This window comes from Homalodisca vitripennis, chromosome 1, assembly GCF_021130785.1.
Source record: "Homalodisca vitripennis isolate AUS2020 chromosome 1, UT_GWSS_2.1, whole genome shotgun sequence".
In the NCBI taxonomy this organism is placed as follows: domain Eukaryota; kingdom Metazoa; phylum Arthropoda; class Insecta; order Hemiptera; family Cicadellidae; genus Homalodisca; species Homalodisca vitripennis.
Window position 1 is genome coordinate 94,163,471 of NC_060207.1, and position 16,600 is coordinate 94,180,070.

The following is a 16,600-nucleotide window of genomic DNA, read 5'->3' on the forward strand; positions in this document are numbered from 1 at the left end:
TCTTTCAAGAGTTATAGCACAAATGGTCAGACAAATAATGAAACGTTTTTTTTATGGTCAAAATGAAAGTTAAAAATGTTGTAGCAAATCCATATACAATGTTGGTCAAATGTATTGAGTTACTAGCAATGTGACAAAAAAGTAAAATGTGATAATATAACCCACCAAGGACTTTTAAATGTTCAATCTCAGAGAATATATGCTACAACTATTTTATTGTTTGTTTCTAGTAAAGCCATTGATTTTATTATAAACTGTTTAATTACAACGTACTTAAATAGGTTTAGAAATTAATTAATCTGATCCATTGTAATACTTGTGTTTAATGCACTCCCTTTAATATATGAACAATATTTTACTGTGAAGGAAACATGCCTTTTACGTACATTTGCCATCGTTCAAAGATACAAAAAATTAGTAACATTATATTTTGAGATCTGCAATCTGATTTCTTCCTCTGATGAATGACTAACCTAACACAAATATAATCTAGGTTAAAATAAACGAATCATACCAGATCACAAAATGACAACAAACGTGTTTGTAAACTCTAAAACCTGCACTTAATATAAACAAAACTGCAACAATCGCTCTTGAGTAACTTGTTAAGGCTATGACAACAAAACTTGTGTTGTAAGAAATAGCCCTTGAACTGTTCATTTTGACATTGAGTAAGTGTGAAATAAACCCAATGAGTCTCGTGTTGTATACTGACATGCTACAAAATGTTCAGGTACTCAAAGGAACCCAGATTTGTGACGAAACCCCGTTCCAGTGAAGCAGTAGAAGGGGAGACAGTGGTGATCAACTGTGAAGTGGTGGGAGACCCTCAGCCCGATGTCATGTGGCTTCGAGATTGGTTGAAGGTAAGTAACCTCTATGCAAAAATTTTAGAATTATAAATAAACATTTTTTTGTACTTTATAGGCTCTTTGTTTTGACAAGATCCTCATAAGTCTACCCTTAGGCAGGTGCAAATCTAATGAAGATATAGATTTCTTGTATTTCATTTTAAAAACCTTGAGACAAGAAAAACTACAAAATAAAGTTTACCCTTCACGTATTTGACACTGTACTTTAGCATTTTCCCAATACCATTGAATTCTGGATAACCTAGGATAAGATTTCATGTTAGTTCAGTTACATTTATATATAAAATTTAAATTAAATTTAACAAAGTACGCCACATATCTTGTGTCGCATAAAAGATTCACTGAGGTTGCATGTAAAATTTTTAGTCTTTAGTAATTTCTAGACATTTTATTCTCGAGATGTCCTTCGGACAAACAGACAAGGAAATAAATAGACAATGATACAGAAAATAAGTTTTACATCCCCCGGTAGACAAAGGGAGATTGTGTCTTATCACAATTATTCTCATTGTGCTGTAAATAGTATAAAGCTGTAATTAGCTGCACTCATGCATGAAAATTTTTTATTTAAAATTTGTGTGGATCCTACTTTTAGCTTGAAAACAGATGTTTTCTCTGGTAACCAAAATTCAGTTTTTAATCGTCACAATGTGATTATACGTATGTTATTAATTATGAAGGGAAAGTAACTAAGTCAAATATATATATATATATATATATATAGCGCTTACTCCCGGCGGAGCAAGTACTTTTTGTGATTCAATGTTTATTGAAATTAAATAAGGCTATTGCCATTTATACAATTTAACGTATATATATATATATATATATATATATATATATATATATATATATATATATATATATAGTATATTATACACGTACATGAAAATATTGGTTTAAATTCATATTATGCCAGAGGTAAGATCAGAAAAAGTTAAGCAGATGGACTGAAATTTTTTATGTTTAATTATCCACTGAGAAAGGTAAAACTTAATCTGTTTGAAAATGGATTTGGATTATTTTTTCATGTGCTGAATTTGACTTTTTCAGAAAGTCAAGTAAGAATAGGTTTTAAGTAGCTCATCCGTATTTAGGGAAAGTAACAACATTAACAAAATTTCAAAACAATCCTTAATTATATTAATAATAATTTTCAAATATACTATTTCTTTTTGAGCTTGCTTTAATTCTACTCTTTAAATAAGATAGAATTGTGTTGAATGAAGATAAATTTAAAATTAACCTTTTAGTATGAATCCAAATTGGTGAAAGTATCCACATCTAATGGTGAATTTAAGGAGATACTATTTTCAAATTTACTTTCTATAGCTATTTACAATTTACACAAAACATTTTTGCTTATCATCCTAAAGATTTGGACCATATTTCATGACAGATCTCCTAGTATGCCACCTCTAGAGCAAGGTAGCATATAAAAGCTTACAATCTGTATACTACCTACTGACTACTAGGATCACCTATCTATTACTTGGTCTCTAAGAGCAACTGATCTTTGCCTGTGGAAAGGAGTAACTCAATCTGCTTCTACAGACAGGAGCTTTAGGACTGTAGCAATTTCCAGCCTCTAGTGGCTTCAGACAACTAAAACCTTTCAACTTCTAGAAGCTTTCAGATTGTAGAAGTTTTGGGCTCTGGGAGATCCCCACTACAAACATCACCTCATACAAATCTCAACTCACCTCAAGGACCTGTTCAACCTAATAGACTTTAGGAACTTGTTGTATGCTTGTGGCCATGTTTTAACAACCATGTCGGTTGTGATGGAAGGTTTATATGTCTAGAGACTCATTCCCTTTTCATCCAAATTTATATTCAAAATTTTCTTTGTTATTGTTTGTTGCATGGAACAGTCATGTTATTTTCAATTCAGTCAAAATATTGGATCACTAGTCCTGATCTAAAAGGAGTCCAGACTAGTTAGGTAGAACATGTTGGTTAAAATGTTTTCCATATAATAAAAATACCAATTTTAGTAAAAAAAATGTGTGGATTCTGGAACATCCAGGATTGATGTTAGAAAATTATTTGAGTCTGGGACTCCATTATCATAGCCAAAATTGGTCTCAAGCAATTCTTGATTAATATTTGTTTTATAAAATATCAATACTAATGTTATGTCAAATCATTCATAAGTTGTGTAGTGTAGTTGTGCTATTTAAACACTGGTGCTCTATCCCCTTGGTACAAAGGACACTAAATGACTATCCTGCGTTATTACTTTTTCCATAAAGTGTCTTAATTATAGCTAAACAATATACAACCACAAGACATCTAGAGTAGTTGTGTAGAAAACACTGACCTCTTTGGTCCAGTTGCCTCTACAACAAGTATAGAAATATATTTCTTGAACATTAATATTAATTTTTGTAATGATCCATTTAGAGTTATGGGCACAATCATAATATTAGAGAATCAAATGCTTTCACAAGCATCAGTTAACAGAAAGACTAATTTATTTTATACAAACATATCTTATCAATAATTTATAATAAATTATCCATTCAAGTTTTATTTGTTATTAATGAAGATTTGAAAGCAATACTTTACAAACTAAAATTATAAATATAATTTATTGTTATTTTAAAGTTTAGATGTTATTGCAACCACATATTTTTCAGAATAATTTGAAACTGTAAATTCTTGCTGCATTATAATTTGTTAACATGTCTTGATATGGACCAGTGAGTAAGAAAGGTTATAAAAGGCAATGAATGTTCCTATCTATGTTCTCCAGCACTGTAGGACTTGATCACTAATATGTAGGTCAGTGTTATGTAGTTGGCACGGAACAAGGAGAATGAGACGTGCATCGTAAAGCTGGCGTTTAATCACCCATATGATGGACTGAGTGATAGGAGCGATAGGCCATTGAAGGAGCACTAAGTATGTGTGGGAGTGAGAGAGCATTAGGACTCACTGTGGTGGGAAAGAGACAGAGATACTACACTTTCACCTGGCGCCAGCAACTGCCAAGTACCATGTACCATGTGCCGCTCTCGGTCCGGTCACATCTACAGGGCTGCTGCTGCCGATATAATCTGTCTTGCGTAAATCACACACCGCGTGGGCCGGTGTTGTGTTTATGTCGGGTCGGTTGTAAATCTCTCAGGTGTAGGAGTGTTTCCAGCATAAATATGAATGTTAATAAGTACATTATTTATTGTTATAAGCAGAACCAAGTGCTATCGGATTATTACTGACAGATTTATCAATCGTAAATGCTGACCTCGGTGAGATAATTTATGCTCACTTTAAGAACTATCTATATGATGTTTTAACGAACTACTAAAAAATATGTTCACAATTTCAATTCACTGATAGCAATTACAATTAACTTTTTATTTAATGCTCCTCTTCTAGAAATTTAATTTGAAAGAAATTATATTAATCCACAAAATTTATCCTGACCTAAATCTTATATCTTATCCTTATTTTTTTATTTATATAAAGCGACTTTAAAATATATTTTCTTTACCTCTAATATTCTGATCAGTACTGCCTCTTGAGTGCTTCAAAAAGTAACTAACTGTCAGTTTTTTCATAGTATTTGATACATAAATCAACATTTGATTCAATAAATTTTGTTGGTCTAGAAGTTTGTGTGTTTTTTGTTTAATACAAAGAAGTCGTCTAGTTACTAGAGGAGTTGTAATTTAATGTGAGTTCTGAGTCAGACCTTATGATATTGGCAATAATGTTGGCTCTCAATACATATGCATAAGCTAATAGAAACTCCCAACCTGACATTCCATATAAAGAGAAGAAAACATTTCAGTATAAGGTTTGAAGTCTTTAGGATCTTTCACCTGAGTACCGGCTGTTGCTATTTGTAGAAAAGAAGTGTCATTGTATACCTCTGCCGAAGAGTTGTTTTCAGAATTTTATCTGTTCCCTGCTGTTGTATACAAATTTGTACACGAAAGCAGTGAATCTGTCTGATGACGAGTGTGGCAGGCAGCCAGAGCATGTGTTCTGTGGCGAGGTCAGAGGTCGCTGAGTCACCAGGACCCTGGCTGGCTGACTCTGCTGCCTTGCTGTTGTCCTCTCAGGTCATGTGTCATTCGGCAACAGCAGAACGGATTCGTGTAGACTTGTCTAAGTTAGGAGGGTCAGCCTTAAGTATTTAACCACTTGGTTTAAATACCTCCTAACATTATAAGTCCTTTAGTTTCCCTACTCACAGGAGCATTGACTAGCACTGATTTGCGCTAAAAATCAATAAACACTTACCTAAACGCTACACTTTTTAAATATTAAAAATATTGGGTTTTTGATACCTAAAATTATTTTATTTACAACAATGTAGGTCCATTAGAGAATTATCCCTGTACCATTTTTTTTAAATGTTATATGATTCTATGATGTGTAGATTAAATGCTGCACACAAACTGTGCAAGTATTCATATTACTGGGTGAATATGTTTGTTTGATAATATTACATACATATAAAATAATTTAACTGTAAAAGTTTATGAACTCAAAACCTACAGAGGATCATATAAGAAATTTCTCTAGTTTTCTTCTTCCTGCCCACTAAAGAAGCTAAGCAATACCAAACCCATGAATTGGTAAGTAATGTTATAAACTGCAATAGCAGTGCTAAAGTACTTTAAAAGTATCACAAAACTTGATATAATTTTGAATTTTGATAGTTTAGGGACTTGTACTCAGAACAGCAGAACATTATATATATATATTTTTTTGTTTTTTTTTGAGATCCGTGGAATGGAACCTGGAAATAACGATGGAGGGAATAATTTAGGTATTGGTAGAGTAATTGATTGTAAACAGTGTCTTATTGATAATAATATAATAACAGTTATATTTTTGTTTCAAAATTTATTATATTTGAGAGCAAACCTAAATAACTTCAACTGCTTTGAAGAAATCCACGATTATGATACTAGAACTAGATGAGTTCATAATATTATTGCACCTTCTTTTAGACTAAGAAAAACATTAGTAAGCTATATTTATTTACAAATTAAATGTTTCAATAAATTACCTCTAACGTTTAGAAGCTTAGAACTAAAACCATTTGCAGCCAAGTTGTCTAGCTGGCTTTTAAGTAAATCATTTTATTTCCTTGATACATTTTTTCTACAAATTTTAACCTTGTTGATACCATTACCTAAGCAATTATTAATTGTTTTATAGTTTAATTCTTTGTTATTATTTATACTGTTGTGTTTTTATTTATTTATTCTATTGTGTTCTTAATTTATACTGTTATATTTTTATTCATATTGTTAAATTTTTAAACCATTACTGGTTTATGAAAATAAAATTATTGTGTAGCAATAATAGTTAAACCCATATTAGATTTTTAAAATGACAAGTGTAGTGTCTGTAATGACTTGCTAAATGGCACATGATCTTGTGAAATATTAATTTGATTGACGTTGTCTATTGCAATGTACATTGATAAAAGACAATAAAGGCATTCTATTCTATTCTAATTATTAATGGAATAATTAGTTAGGTTGTATTTTGTTAACATACAATGGACTCTGTTTTTTTTGTAGCTTTGTTCAATATATGCTTTCCTCATAATGTGAGTCAATTAATGGATCTTCTAACTACACTTAAAAACGTGTTATTTCCTTATACTAAATTATATAACACTTTCTTTTACATGCTCGTGTATTAAATACTATTTTATTACATTTTAAAAGAATATCATACAAATTAGTCGAAATACTTCCCCAATCATGTAATAGAATATTGGAAATAGGAAATTGGTACCTACATCTTAATTTTGATTAATTATCATACATGGATGTGAAAATTTTAAAGTTCGTACTTCTATCATACCAAAACTGATATGTATGATAATGATTAAAATGTTTATATCTAATTAATCAAAAGTAGATCTTACAATGGGATTATCCAAAGACATTACTTATCTCAGGAGTGTTTGGTAAACCATTTAAAAAGGATATGCCTATAACACTTAGCTCCAGTTACATTGTAGAAAATTACAAGTGAGGCCACTGCTAACAGCTAGTAGTACATGAAAAAGATTAAAGTGTGTTTTCATACTACACAACACATCAACTGCACAGCACCGGGACAGCATCGTCGGCAAGATAATGTTATGAGCAAGTTCACTCCAGTGCTGTGCTGACGGCGTGTCGGAACATGCTGTTGAGCTGCAGTCCCCTAGACATGGCTTTTGTTGTGCAGTCACAAGTCAGCCCTGGCCTCTGTTAATTCTGCAAAGTGCTTACATAGGCTGCATGAATTAAAACTACTGTACTGGTTAATTATAAATATAAACAGAATTTAAATACAAATAGTAATTAAAATGTTTTCCACTAAAATATAATATAGATCTGATTGTTAATGAAACTAATACTGCTATTGAAATGGTAAAAATTCAAATTTGATAGATATTGTTTTTGTACTGCATTGTATATTTCAGAATTCAATTTACTATCAATTCAGTTTCTTGTATTGAGGCGGTTTCCATCTCAATATATTGTGTAAGGATTCATATACAAGAATAAAGAGTTAGACTTAATGTTGTAAAGATAATTTGTTTTGGCTTTAAAATAAATATTCCAATAGTGGCTGTTTTGCATGTTATGAATGGATGAAGCGAATTGTTGGATATTAGCAATACAATGAATGTTAAGATCTTTGACCCTTGACCTATCTCTTTCTGCCTCAATAGGTATTTTATTTCTTTCCTACTACTTCTTTTCTCGAGTGCTTCAGGCCTTACATGCCTTGGCTATTGTTCCACTGCTATGACGGCAAATTACCATATAGAGTGGCTTTGTGTGCAAATATCTTGAATGGTACAGAACCCAACTGTACTGCTCTTTCAACTGACCAATACAGTGAGGTACAGTTTCCTTCATGCTGTGTCAAATGCTGGGAAGTTACATCACTCATAGTATGTGTTAGTGATGTTAGATTAGTGGCATTCTTTATCCATTTTTATTTCTGACAATAGAAATCCAACCATACACTATAAAACCCATTGTATCGAATTAGAGTGGTTTGTTTTTACTTAAATTTACCTATAGAGTGAAAATTTATGAAGAATAAATGTCAAAAGATTGTATAAAGATTTGTAATTCAGGTATAAAGGGATACCTAATACCACATAAACATTATTATTTGAATTTAACTTTCATACCACTTGATGATAATCCTGAATAGGTACAGTTTTTTTACATTTTTGCAAATGTCTATGCATAAAAGTCTTTAAAACCTTAATCCAAGGTTTAAAATCTTTGAAAAAGTCAGAATAAAGCTAGGATTGACTAGTTACACATTAAGATGACGTATTACTCATGATATAATAAATTAAATATATTTTACAAAAAATAAAAAAATTATAAATATAACTTGTTTTTAATTTTAAAAATTCATTATTGGTGAAGGAAGATTTGAAAGGATAACAAGATTATTGACATTTGCCATGCTATAAAAAACAGAAACAATTTGAGAACTGGGATCTGCTCTCTTCTTCAGCCTAAAATATGGGGTAAGAATGTATGGAAATGAACAAATGCTGAACATGCTGAAGTAAAAATATCAACACAAGAATTGTAAATTACAGGCCTACTATGGTTATGATACCTAACACTGAGGCAAGAAAAGCTTTCCCATAAACATAGTATATTGTAACAGTGCCTGTAATAATAGCTACTTAAATCCTGTAATCCAGTTATTCTTTTATAGAGGTTTGGATTCTTGTTAGATTAGAATTATACAATACAAAAAATTGATTTTTATTGAAATAATAAATGATTTTCATTAAATATCTTGATATATTGAAGTGCTCCAGAAATAAGCCATTGGTGAACGAGTGAAGATGCCAACTTATTAAACTAGGACTATTCTAATTTAATAAGGGAATGCTGGAGTGGATGGTCATATAATTCCGCTAAATATTAGAGGTTAGGTTCTGAAGATGGTTTTGAGGTTACATATTGGAATCAGTCTGAAGCTTGCTTATATGGCTGCAAAGAATCTGCATGGTTCTCTTCTTAAAATTGTTCTCCTTGTTCATTTGTTGCTATAGGAATTTTAACTAATGGATTACTAATTCCATTTGTTAAGAAACAGTAGATCTTATTTGGTAAAAGTCTATACCTCATCCACTCATTCCGTCCCTCTAATAACACATCATCCATTCATATTTGACTCATATGTCCTTGGTTAAGTAGGAATTCTTATTGTCACATATTGAACTCTCTGCTGGAAAACCAAAAGTGTATCGTTTATGTAGTATCAGTGCGGTAAGTGAAAGGTCAAGTTCATTGCACAGCTGATTATTGGGTAAGGTCGCTGTCTTATCTGAGATATCTGTGGAGTTTGAGAGTGGACACGTATATGTTGCTTGGGGGCGTGTTGCACATAGAACCATACTGTACGTAATTGTTGGTCAGAACAATGGCAGGTGGGGCCAGCCTCTAGGTGGTGATCTGACTTATCTGCTAGCAGCAGACCAGATACCAGGTATACCAAAGATGAGGAAACGATCTGCTTGCTTTATGAAACTTCCTATAATGCTGGCTGTCATTATTACATGTGAAGTTATATAGTTTTCTGCTCGTAATACTTAACCTTAATATTTTATGTTTATATCTTCGGGTACTATCAGAAATTCATTACTTATAAATAAAAATGAATCGCATTGTGTGTTGCTAGGTTGTAATCTCGAGAACAGCTGGACCAATCTGGCTAATATTTTTGTAAAATATTTGTTGAAATCTAAGGAAGGTTTATATGAAGAGAAAGATGGGGAAATTTTTATGGAATAGCTTGGAATTCAGAAAAAAAATTATGGTTGCCTGTAAAGTCGGTTTTACGGGCGAAGATTTTACGTGACAACGTCTTTTTCTCGGTAGAATATTTATTGATATGAATATTATTAAATTGCACAATAGGAACAAGGAATTGAATGAAAATAAGAATTGCACAAATTTTAACTATAGAAATATATTTTGTTTACTAAAACATTGTACATAATTTGAAATTAATTAAAATTTGTTATTGTAAATGGTAAAGTTGAATAAAACATTTACTAAAATTGGAATTTGAAATTCTTGCTAAACACAGTTAAATTCTAACTTCGCGCGTGGTGATTGGTCGGTTTAGTTCGTTTGTTTGGTCGCACTGTTATGACAGGTTAGAGGTTATAATTTGTTATTTTAAATGTTTGACTAGCAATACGCGCTGTTTCTTCTCAATCGACTGAATTACGATTGATTGCAGAGTGATTTAAACTAATAATTTACTTAACACTATCAACATTTGTCAATAGTATGACATAACCTATAAACTCAGTTTCTCAACTTTTGTGTCAATCTAACAATTAATCAATCAATCATAGTTTACGATAATGAAATATCAGTGTACAATTATTTACCTTTATTGTTGTAGTTGTTGTAAATGACGAATCTAAGCACTCCACATTTTCACGAATAAACATAGTTATCTGCTTTATCCCGTGCGGCGGACCCACAGTTATCTGCTTTATCCCGTGCGGATCCCGTGCGGCGGACCCACTGGACGGGCATCGTAACGTTACCGGGCGTTACACTTTTTCATGAGTGACTCCGAGCCGCAACCTAATTTAAGACGTTGTCACGTCAAAAATTTTAATATTTATGTTTCATATTCCAAATTTAACTGACACTTCTGTGTCACACAGCTGTTGACACTTTCAACTGAAGTTCAACAATGTAGCAAAAACATCTGTAGACGTTTAAATTGTATAAATTTAATTAATTTGTGCAAAACATGATATAAGAGTCCAGTTAAATCTGATCCACTTAATCATGGTTACTAAAATAATATGTAGCCTACATGATGTATGTCTCCTTATGTTTGAAAAATGTCGTTAGAGCTTTTACTAAGTTGTATAAGGACTTCGATTTTGAAAATTACATGCAAAGCCAGTGGTACCAGGTAGTTATTTATAGATATTTTACTTAGTAAACAGGCTTATTTGATAAGCTTCACTCAACAATATGACTAAGAACTTTCTTCAGAACTTTATGTCAGATTTGTAATAATGTTGTTATTGTGTACTTTTCATTACTTAAGTACAACAAATATTGTTTTATATACAAGAAAGTTTTCATTCCTTTTAAGTTTTTATAAATCTATATGGCAGTGCTCAAAATGCCAAGATTTACTCATCATTCACAGCTGGTGAATCTATTACATTATTGTCTTCTTAGAAATTGCATTATTAAATAAGATAACAGGTTTTATAACATTTATCATTGCAAATGTTAAAAAAAAATCAAACACTACGTTTTAAGGATTGGGATCTTTTCTCTTCATTAGGTGTCAAACCTAGGTTAAGCATCCACTAAAATTAAACACTAATCTATATGTGGCAAAAGTTAGCCTATATGTCAAAAAACTAAGCATAGTTAAGGGCCCAGAGTGAATAGAGCGAATATATCAGCGGTTGATCAGCTAGTGTTATGATATTAACTTCAATTAGTTTATGTTTAAAAATTCTCTCTTCATAGCATATTATGTTCATCCCACTATTTTAGATTGTTCTAATAGCCCCTTTCTCTAATGGTATAATGGTGGTTCTTTAATGGTCTATTTCACTCGCTTGTGTATTCCCTACCTCACTACTAGCAACATGTTATACAACTTATGTGTTTGTTAGAGAGGGCTTCTTAGCTCTAACTTCGCCTTCTAAAATAATGCATTACTTTTCTTTTTTTACATAACTGTACACACGGTTTTTGAGCCCTGTGAACCATTTTACTTTAGGTTCTACCTGACTCCTTAGTAACGTTACAGTAGTGGATTTTATAGAGATATAAACAGTGATCTATCCATGCTATTCACTACCTAATTTACTGTCCGAATTGTATCAAGAAGAAATTGTGTAAATTGATGTCATAATAGTGGCATTTATAGGGCGATCTGTCCAAGCTATTGTGAGATATCACACATCTTTTTGTTATTATACATATAATATGAGTATAAATCACCTTAATAATAATATCTTTGCCTTGTGTTAACATAATTATAAGTTAATAATTGTTTATTTCCAATCAATCTAATGTTCTTTCACATCATTTTCCTGCTTATAATATTATAAAACTTGATATATAACACATTATTTACAAGAACCACAGAGAGATATTTTTCTTTTTGAAGCCCTTTTTTTATATAACTCTGTGGTGAAGAACTATAAAAGTTGGTGAGAATAGAACATTTATCAACTACTATTATACTAGAAGCATTTCATCAAAATAGACTTGCAATTTTTACCAACCTGTACATTCCAAGAAAGAAGTGAACTTTAAGAGGCTCACTGACTTTAACTTCAAACTCAGAAGAGATATTTTTAGTTGATTTTTGAATTACGAGTATAAACTTTTATTTACTTCCTATTAATGAAATTAACTAAAATTTCCAGAATCTTCTAAATAGCTGGCATGTGTGAACTCTACCGAGAAGTAGAGTCCAATGTGATGTCATTCACGGTAGTGATATAGGGATATAATGGGGATAAAAATGACGATCTTTTTTTATTTATTTATGCTTTGAAACAACAAAAATTACAAATCATTTTATTCATAAATGTAAAAACCCTATTGGGTTTGTCTGCATTTCACTAACTATACTAATTACTAATTCTATGCTTTAATTGTCATAACTATGGTTCTGTGCTTAACTATGGATCTATCATAACTATCCACTAATTTATAGTTAAATCTCTAACGAGAAGGGGAATTCTGTGTGTTATAGTAGTGGCATTTCTTCACTAGTACTGACGGCTTATTCAAATTCTTATGAAAAATTGTGCGGTATTTAAAACATTTTTGGAAGACTTCTGCATAATTTTGTAGATTATAAGTTGTCCAAATTAGGGTTTATAATAGAAGATAACTGCTAGTTATCTTTATTAAGAGATTGATAATAGAAGATAACTCAATCTCTTTCCTTTGAGGTAAGGTAATTTTAAATCACTAGAAGGGCTCATTTTTAGTCGCGCTAAGGGATTTTTAAATTGCTATTTATTTGGTCTGCTTTGTTTTGCTAAATAGATGAATTAATATTATTACGAATTTCGGTAATGTTGGAAACAGAAGAAGTTAATGGAAAACCACGAGGAACCTTGGGTCTGGCGCGGCTACAGCGGCAACAGCGGCGACGAGCGAGAGAGTGGAGTGGCAGCCGGCCAGCTCGGCTCAGCTTGCCGGTAATTGACTGCCCAATATGGCCATATTTGGCGGATTTCCGCGACCGCGTCGCCGAGAATCTCTCCTCACCTCTCGGCGAGCGGGTCAAGGCGCAGCAGGAGCAGCCTCGTCCCCCGCGACATTTGGTCGCGGTCCCGGTCCATCGTGTCTACTGGGCGCCATACAGGAGTCATAATCTTGGTGGTCGACGAGAATCTTGGATGCTAATCTTGCCGACGAGAGCAATAACGTACGCCGTGGTTAGATTTAATTGAAACCTCTGGAAGTCAAAAGCTTATGGATCAGAAAACAGTTGATAGTTACAAAAGTCACAAACGTGTAATTTATGTCAAAGAACTGTTAAATTGTATGTTAATAAAGTTAGATTAAATCGTGTATACAATTAAATTGAAATAAAATGTTTATTTTTAATGGCCCTAAAATTGCCTAAACCGGCCACTTCAGCTTGTATCAACATTCCATATAAATACTCACGGTAAAATCAACTGATTGCATAAGTGATGTATCGTGGATTTCCAAAAGGGGGTTTGTGCATATGGAAATTGGAATAATCCAAATAAAAACCCTTGATTGTAAGTTTCGTCAAGAATAAATTGACGCTGTAGAGTAACTGTTAAATTGTTAATATGTGGCTTAATTTTCCTAATACGTTTTCTTTTCCGTTTTTTATTATTATTATTTTCTATTTATACGGCAGTCCTCATGAGACGTGCCAAGGGAAAGAGTTGTTATATCCATAACACCCCACCAAGGCTATGCCACTGCCAGTACTGGATTCAAAGTGCTAATTCTGGATGTTTTACTATACTTGGAGTGAGTAAAAGACGGCAGTCCTCATGAGACGTGCCAAGGGAAAGAGTTGTTATATCCATAACACCCCACCAAAGCTATGCCACTGCCAGTACTGGATTCAAAGTGCTAATTCTGAATGTTTTACTATACTTGGAGTGAGTAAAAGACGGCAGTCCTCATGAGACGTGCCAAGGGAAAGAGTTGTTATATCCATAACACCCCACCAAGGCTATGCCACTGCCAGTACTGGATTCAAAGTGCTAATTCGGAATGTTTTACTATACTTGGAGTGAGTAAAAGACGGCAGTCCTCATGAGACGTGCCAAGGGAAAGAGTTGTTATATCCATAACACCCCACCAAGGCTATGCCACTGCCAGTACTGGATTCAAAGTGCTAATTCGGAATGTTTTACTATACTTGGAGTGAGTAAAAGACGGCTTTCTAAATGAGATTCCGCGAATTGTATATCGTCAGTATAGTGCTGACGCATTTTATCGTAACCTCTTGTTTGTGCACTGGTTGGGTCATCGGTCTGCCTATGGAAATGCATACGTTCTCAATGTTCATGAGCTTCACTAAGTAAACACAGTTTAGTTGTCGAGTGGACTCCCTTCTCTGGCTCCAGATTAATACTGTTTACTTACACGCGGTGCGGAGAGCGGCCGCGGCGGTTGTAAGGCCTCTGCCGATAATGGCCGAGTGTCGGACGCTTGTAATCGGTTGTGACACGTGTTATGGACCCGCGTATCTGTGTCCATTACTGTACTCGCGTGCGTGCGAGCGCGAGCGTGTCACTGTGTGACGTCGGCCGGCGCTTCCACTCCCACAGTTTTTGCCACCTGCCTCGTCCCGCCGTGTCCGATTTAGAACGCGTGTAATTAATTGAATTAGCTTTCGCTTTAAATTAGTCTTATCGGCTTTTGCCGGGCCCGCTAGTAAGGTGGATCGATGCGGGGGGTAATTGGCCCGGCCGCGCCCGCCAGAGCGATTTGTTATTATTCACCCGACAAAGTCAAAAGCTGGGGATTGGTGAGGTAGCCAAAAATATTCGGATAACCCTAAGTTCCCTTAACATAATCCCTAAAACTTTTGGTTTGAAAGTTACATTTTTTTAATTAGTTAACAAAACCTAGAAGAGGCCCCAAAGAGCCCAAAATATCCGATATCCCTTACCCAAAAATAAATGTTCTATTACTCTATAATAAATCAAGGCCTTATGGATGTTAGATATAAGGTTTTCAATTTGTTACATTGTAGATAAAATGTTTAAAAGCTAAATAAAACGATATTATTTTATCACTATTCCCATAAAAAACACGCAATCCTCCGCAAAGGTTTTCTATATGGTAGACTGATTTATGATTTTCAGTAGTTATTTTAACACGGACTTCGTGTTTCAGAAACAGAAAAATGCTCCATCTGTCATCAAATATGTATATTTTTTCATTGGAACAAAATTAAGTTCTTACGATATTACATGAACTCCTTGTGAAACATTTGCATGTATAAACACTATACACTCTTGACAATCTGCTCTTTGGTTTGTATTCATATTGAGATTAAGAGAAGAGTACGTTATAATTTATATACATTTCAGTATCAAATCGCCATTTCCCTTTTTTTGTAGGAATATTTAGAGCTACATAACATCGAAATACGTATTCATAGTAACATATGTATATGGGTTTTTAGTACAGCAGACAAACAAACCTATATAATCGTTTGTCTTTCCTAGTACTTAATGGAAGCCTTGTTGATATTAATTGATGTCTATGTGAGGTAAGCGTTATCCTTTAACAACGACCCACGATATTTTCATTTGCCAAAGAAGCACAAGGCAACCCGATGGCAAGCTTTCCGACCTTTTGAAGACCAGCCGGCAGTTTGATAGCAACTAGCGAGAGCGAAAGATGGAAACTTGTTCGTTTCAATTAACAGTCACTTCGGGCCGTTGCGCTAAATCGACCATTTAAGCCGATGGGAATTAAGTACTTTTCAAACAAATGAAGTTAATTGCTGAAGATTGGAATCTGTGGAGATTTCCTCTCCTGACACTTCCAGATAAGAGGGGGGGAACACGAGAAAGCTCTAAAGTCGAATGGGCTCGAGAACATTGTCGGGAACTTGATCATCAATCGTTCACTGACCACCTGGTCCGGCCCTCTGCTCGGCCCTCTCCCAATGTACTGTGAATACTGATGGGCGAGCGTTTCAACTCGGATTAGAACCTGGAGAAAAACCGTAAGTGGGTCTGTGTCACATAAAAACAGTTCCTGGCAGGTGAGAATCCGATTTACCCGATCGTTTTACGGCTGACATTCCGACTGAGATGGTGTTGGATGGTGTTGATAATGGTTAGGAATTTCTCTTGGAAATTACTATACGAGATAAAAGAGAAGTTTAGAGAGTTCTTCCAGTTATCCGCCTTTGGTTGTAGTAAAACCGAGATTATAGATAGAATGAGCTAATGTGTTTAAAACATGTCTCCAAATTAGCTCATCAGATGCACGGACTTTTCATTTCCAGTAATATGACAAAATTATACTAGTACCGGGCATAAACCGATTTCCATTGTGCAACCAACCATACGACCTAGTCGGAGAAATTCCTCCTACGAAAGAAATCTATCGTCAGTTGTATTAATGTTGGTAGGAGTCTTAAGTCGCTAAGAAAGAGTCAAAACACCAAAAGTATACACTTTGTTAGTT

The 16,600-nt window shown here is 33.7% G+C and overlaps 1 protein-coding gene across 1 annotated transcript in view; it reads left to right on the forward strand.

Moving 5' to 3' along the window:
- The window catches only part of LOC124370871, a 152,152-nt gene extending 138,666 nt beyond the window's left edge, over positions 1–13,486 (forward strand). Inside the window, 2 exon segments of the mRNA XM_046829199.1 lie at positions 734–866; positions 12,986–13,486. Of these exon segments, the coding sequence (XP_046685155.1) occupies positions 734–866; positions 12,986–13,102 (250 nt within the window). The 3' untranslated portion in view covers positions 13,103–13,486.
- Positions 13,487–16,600: the final 3,114 nt, after the last annotated feature.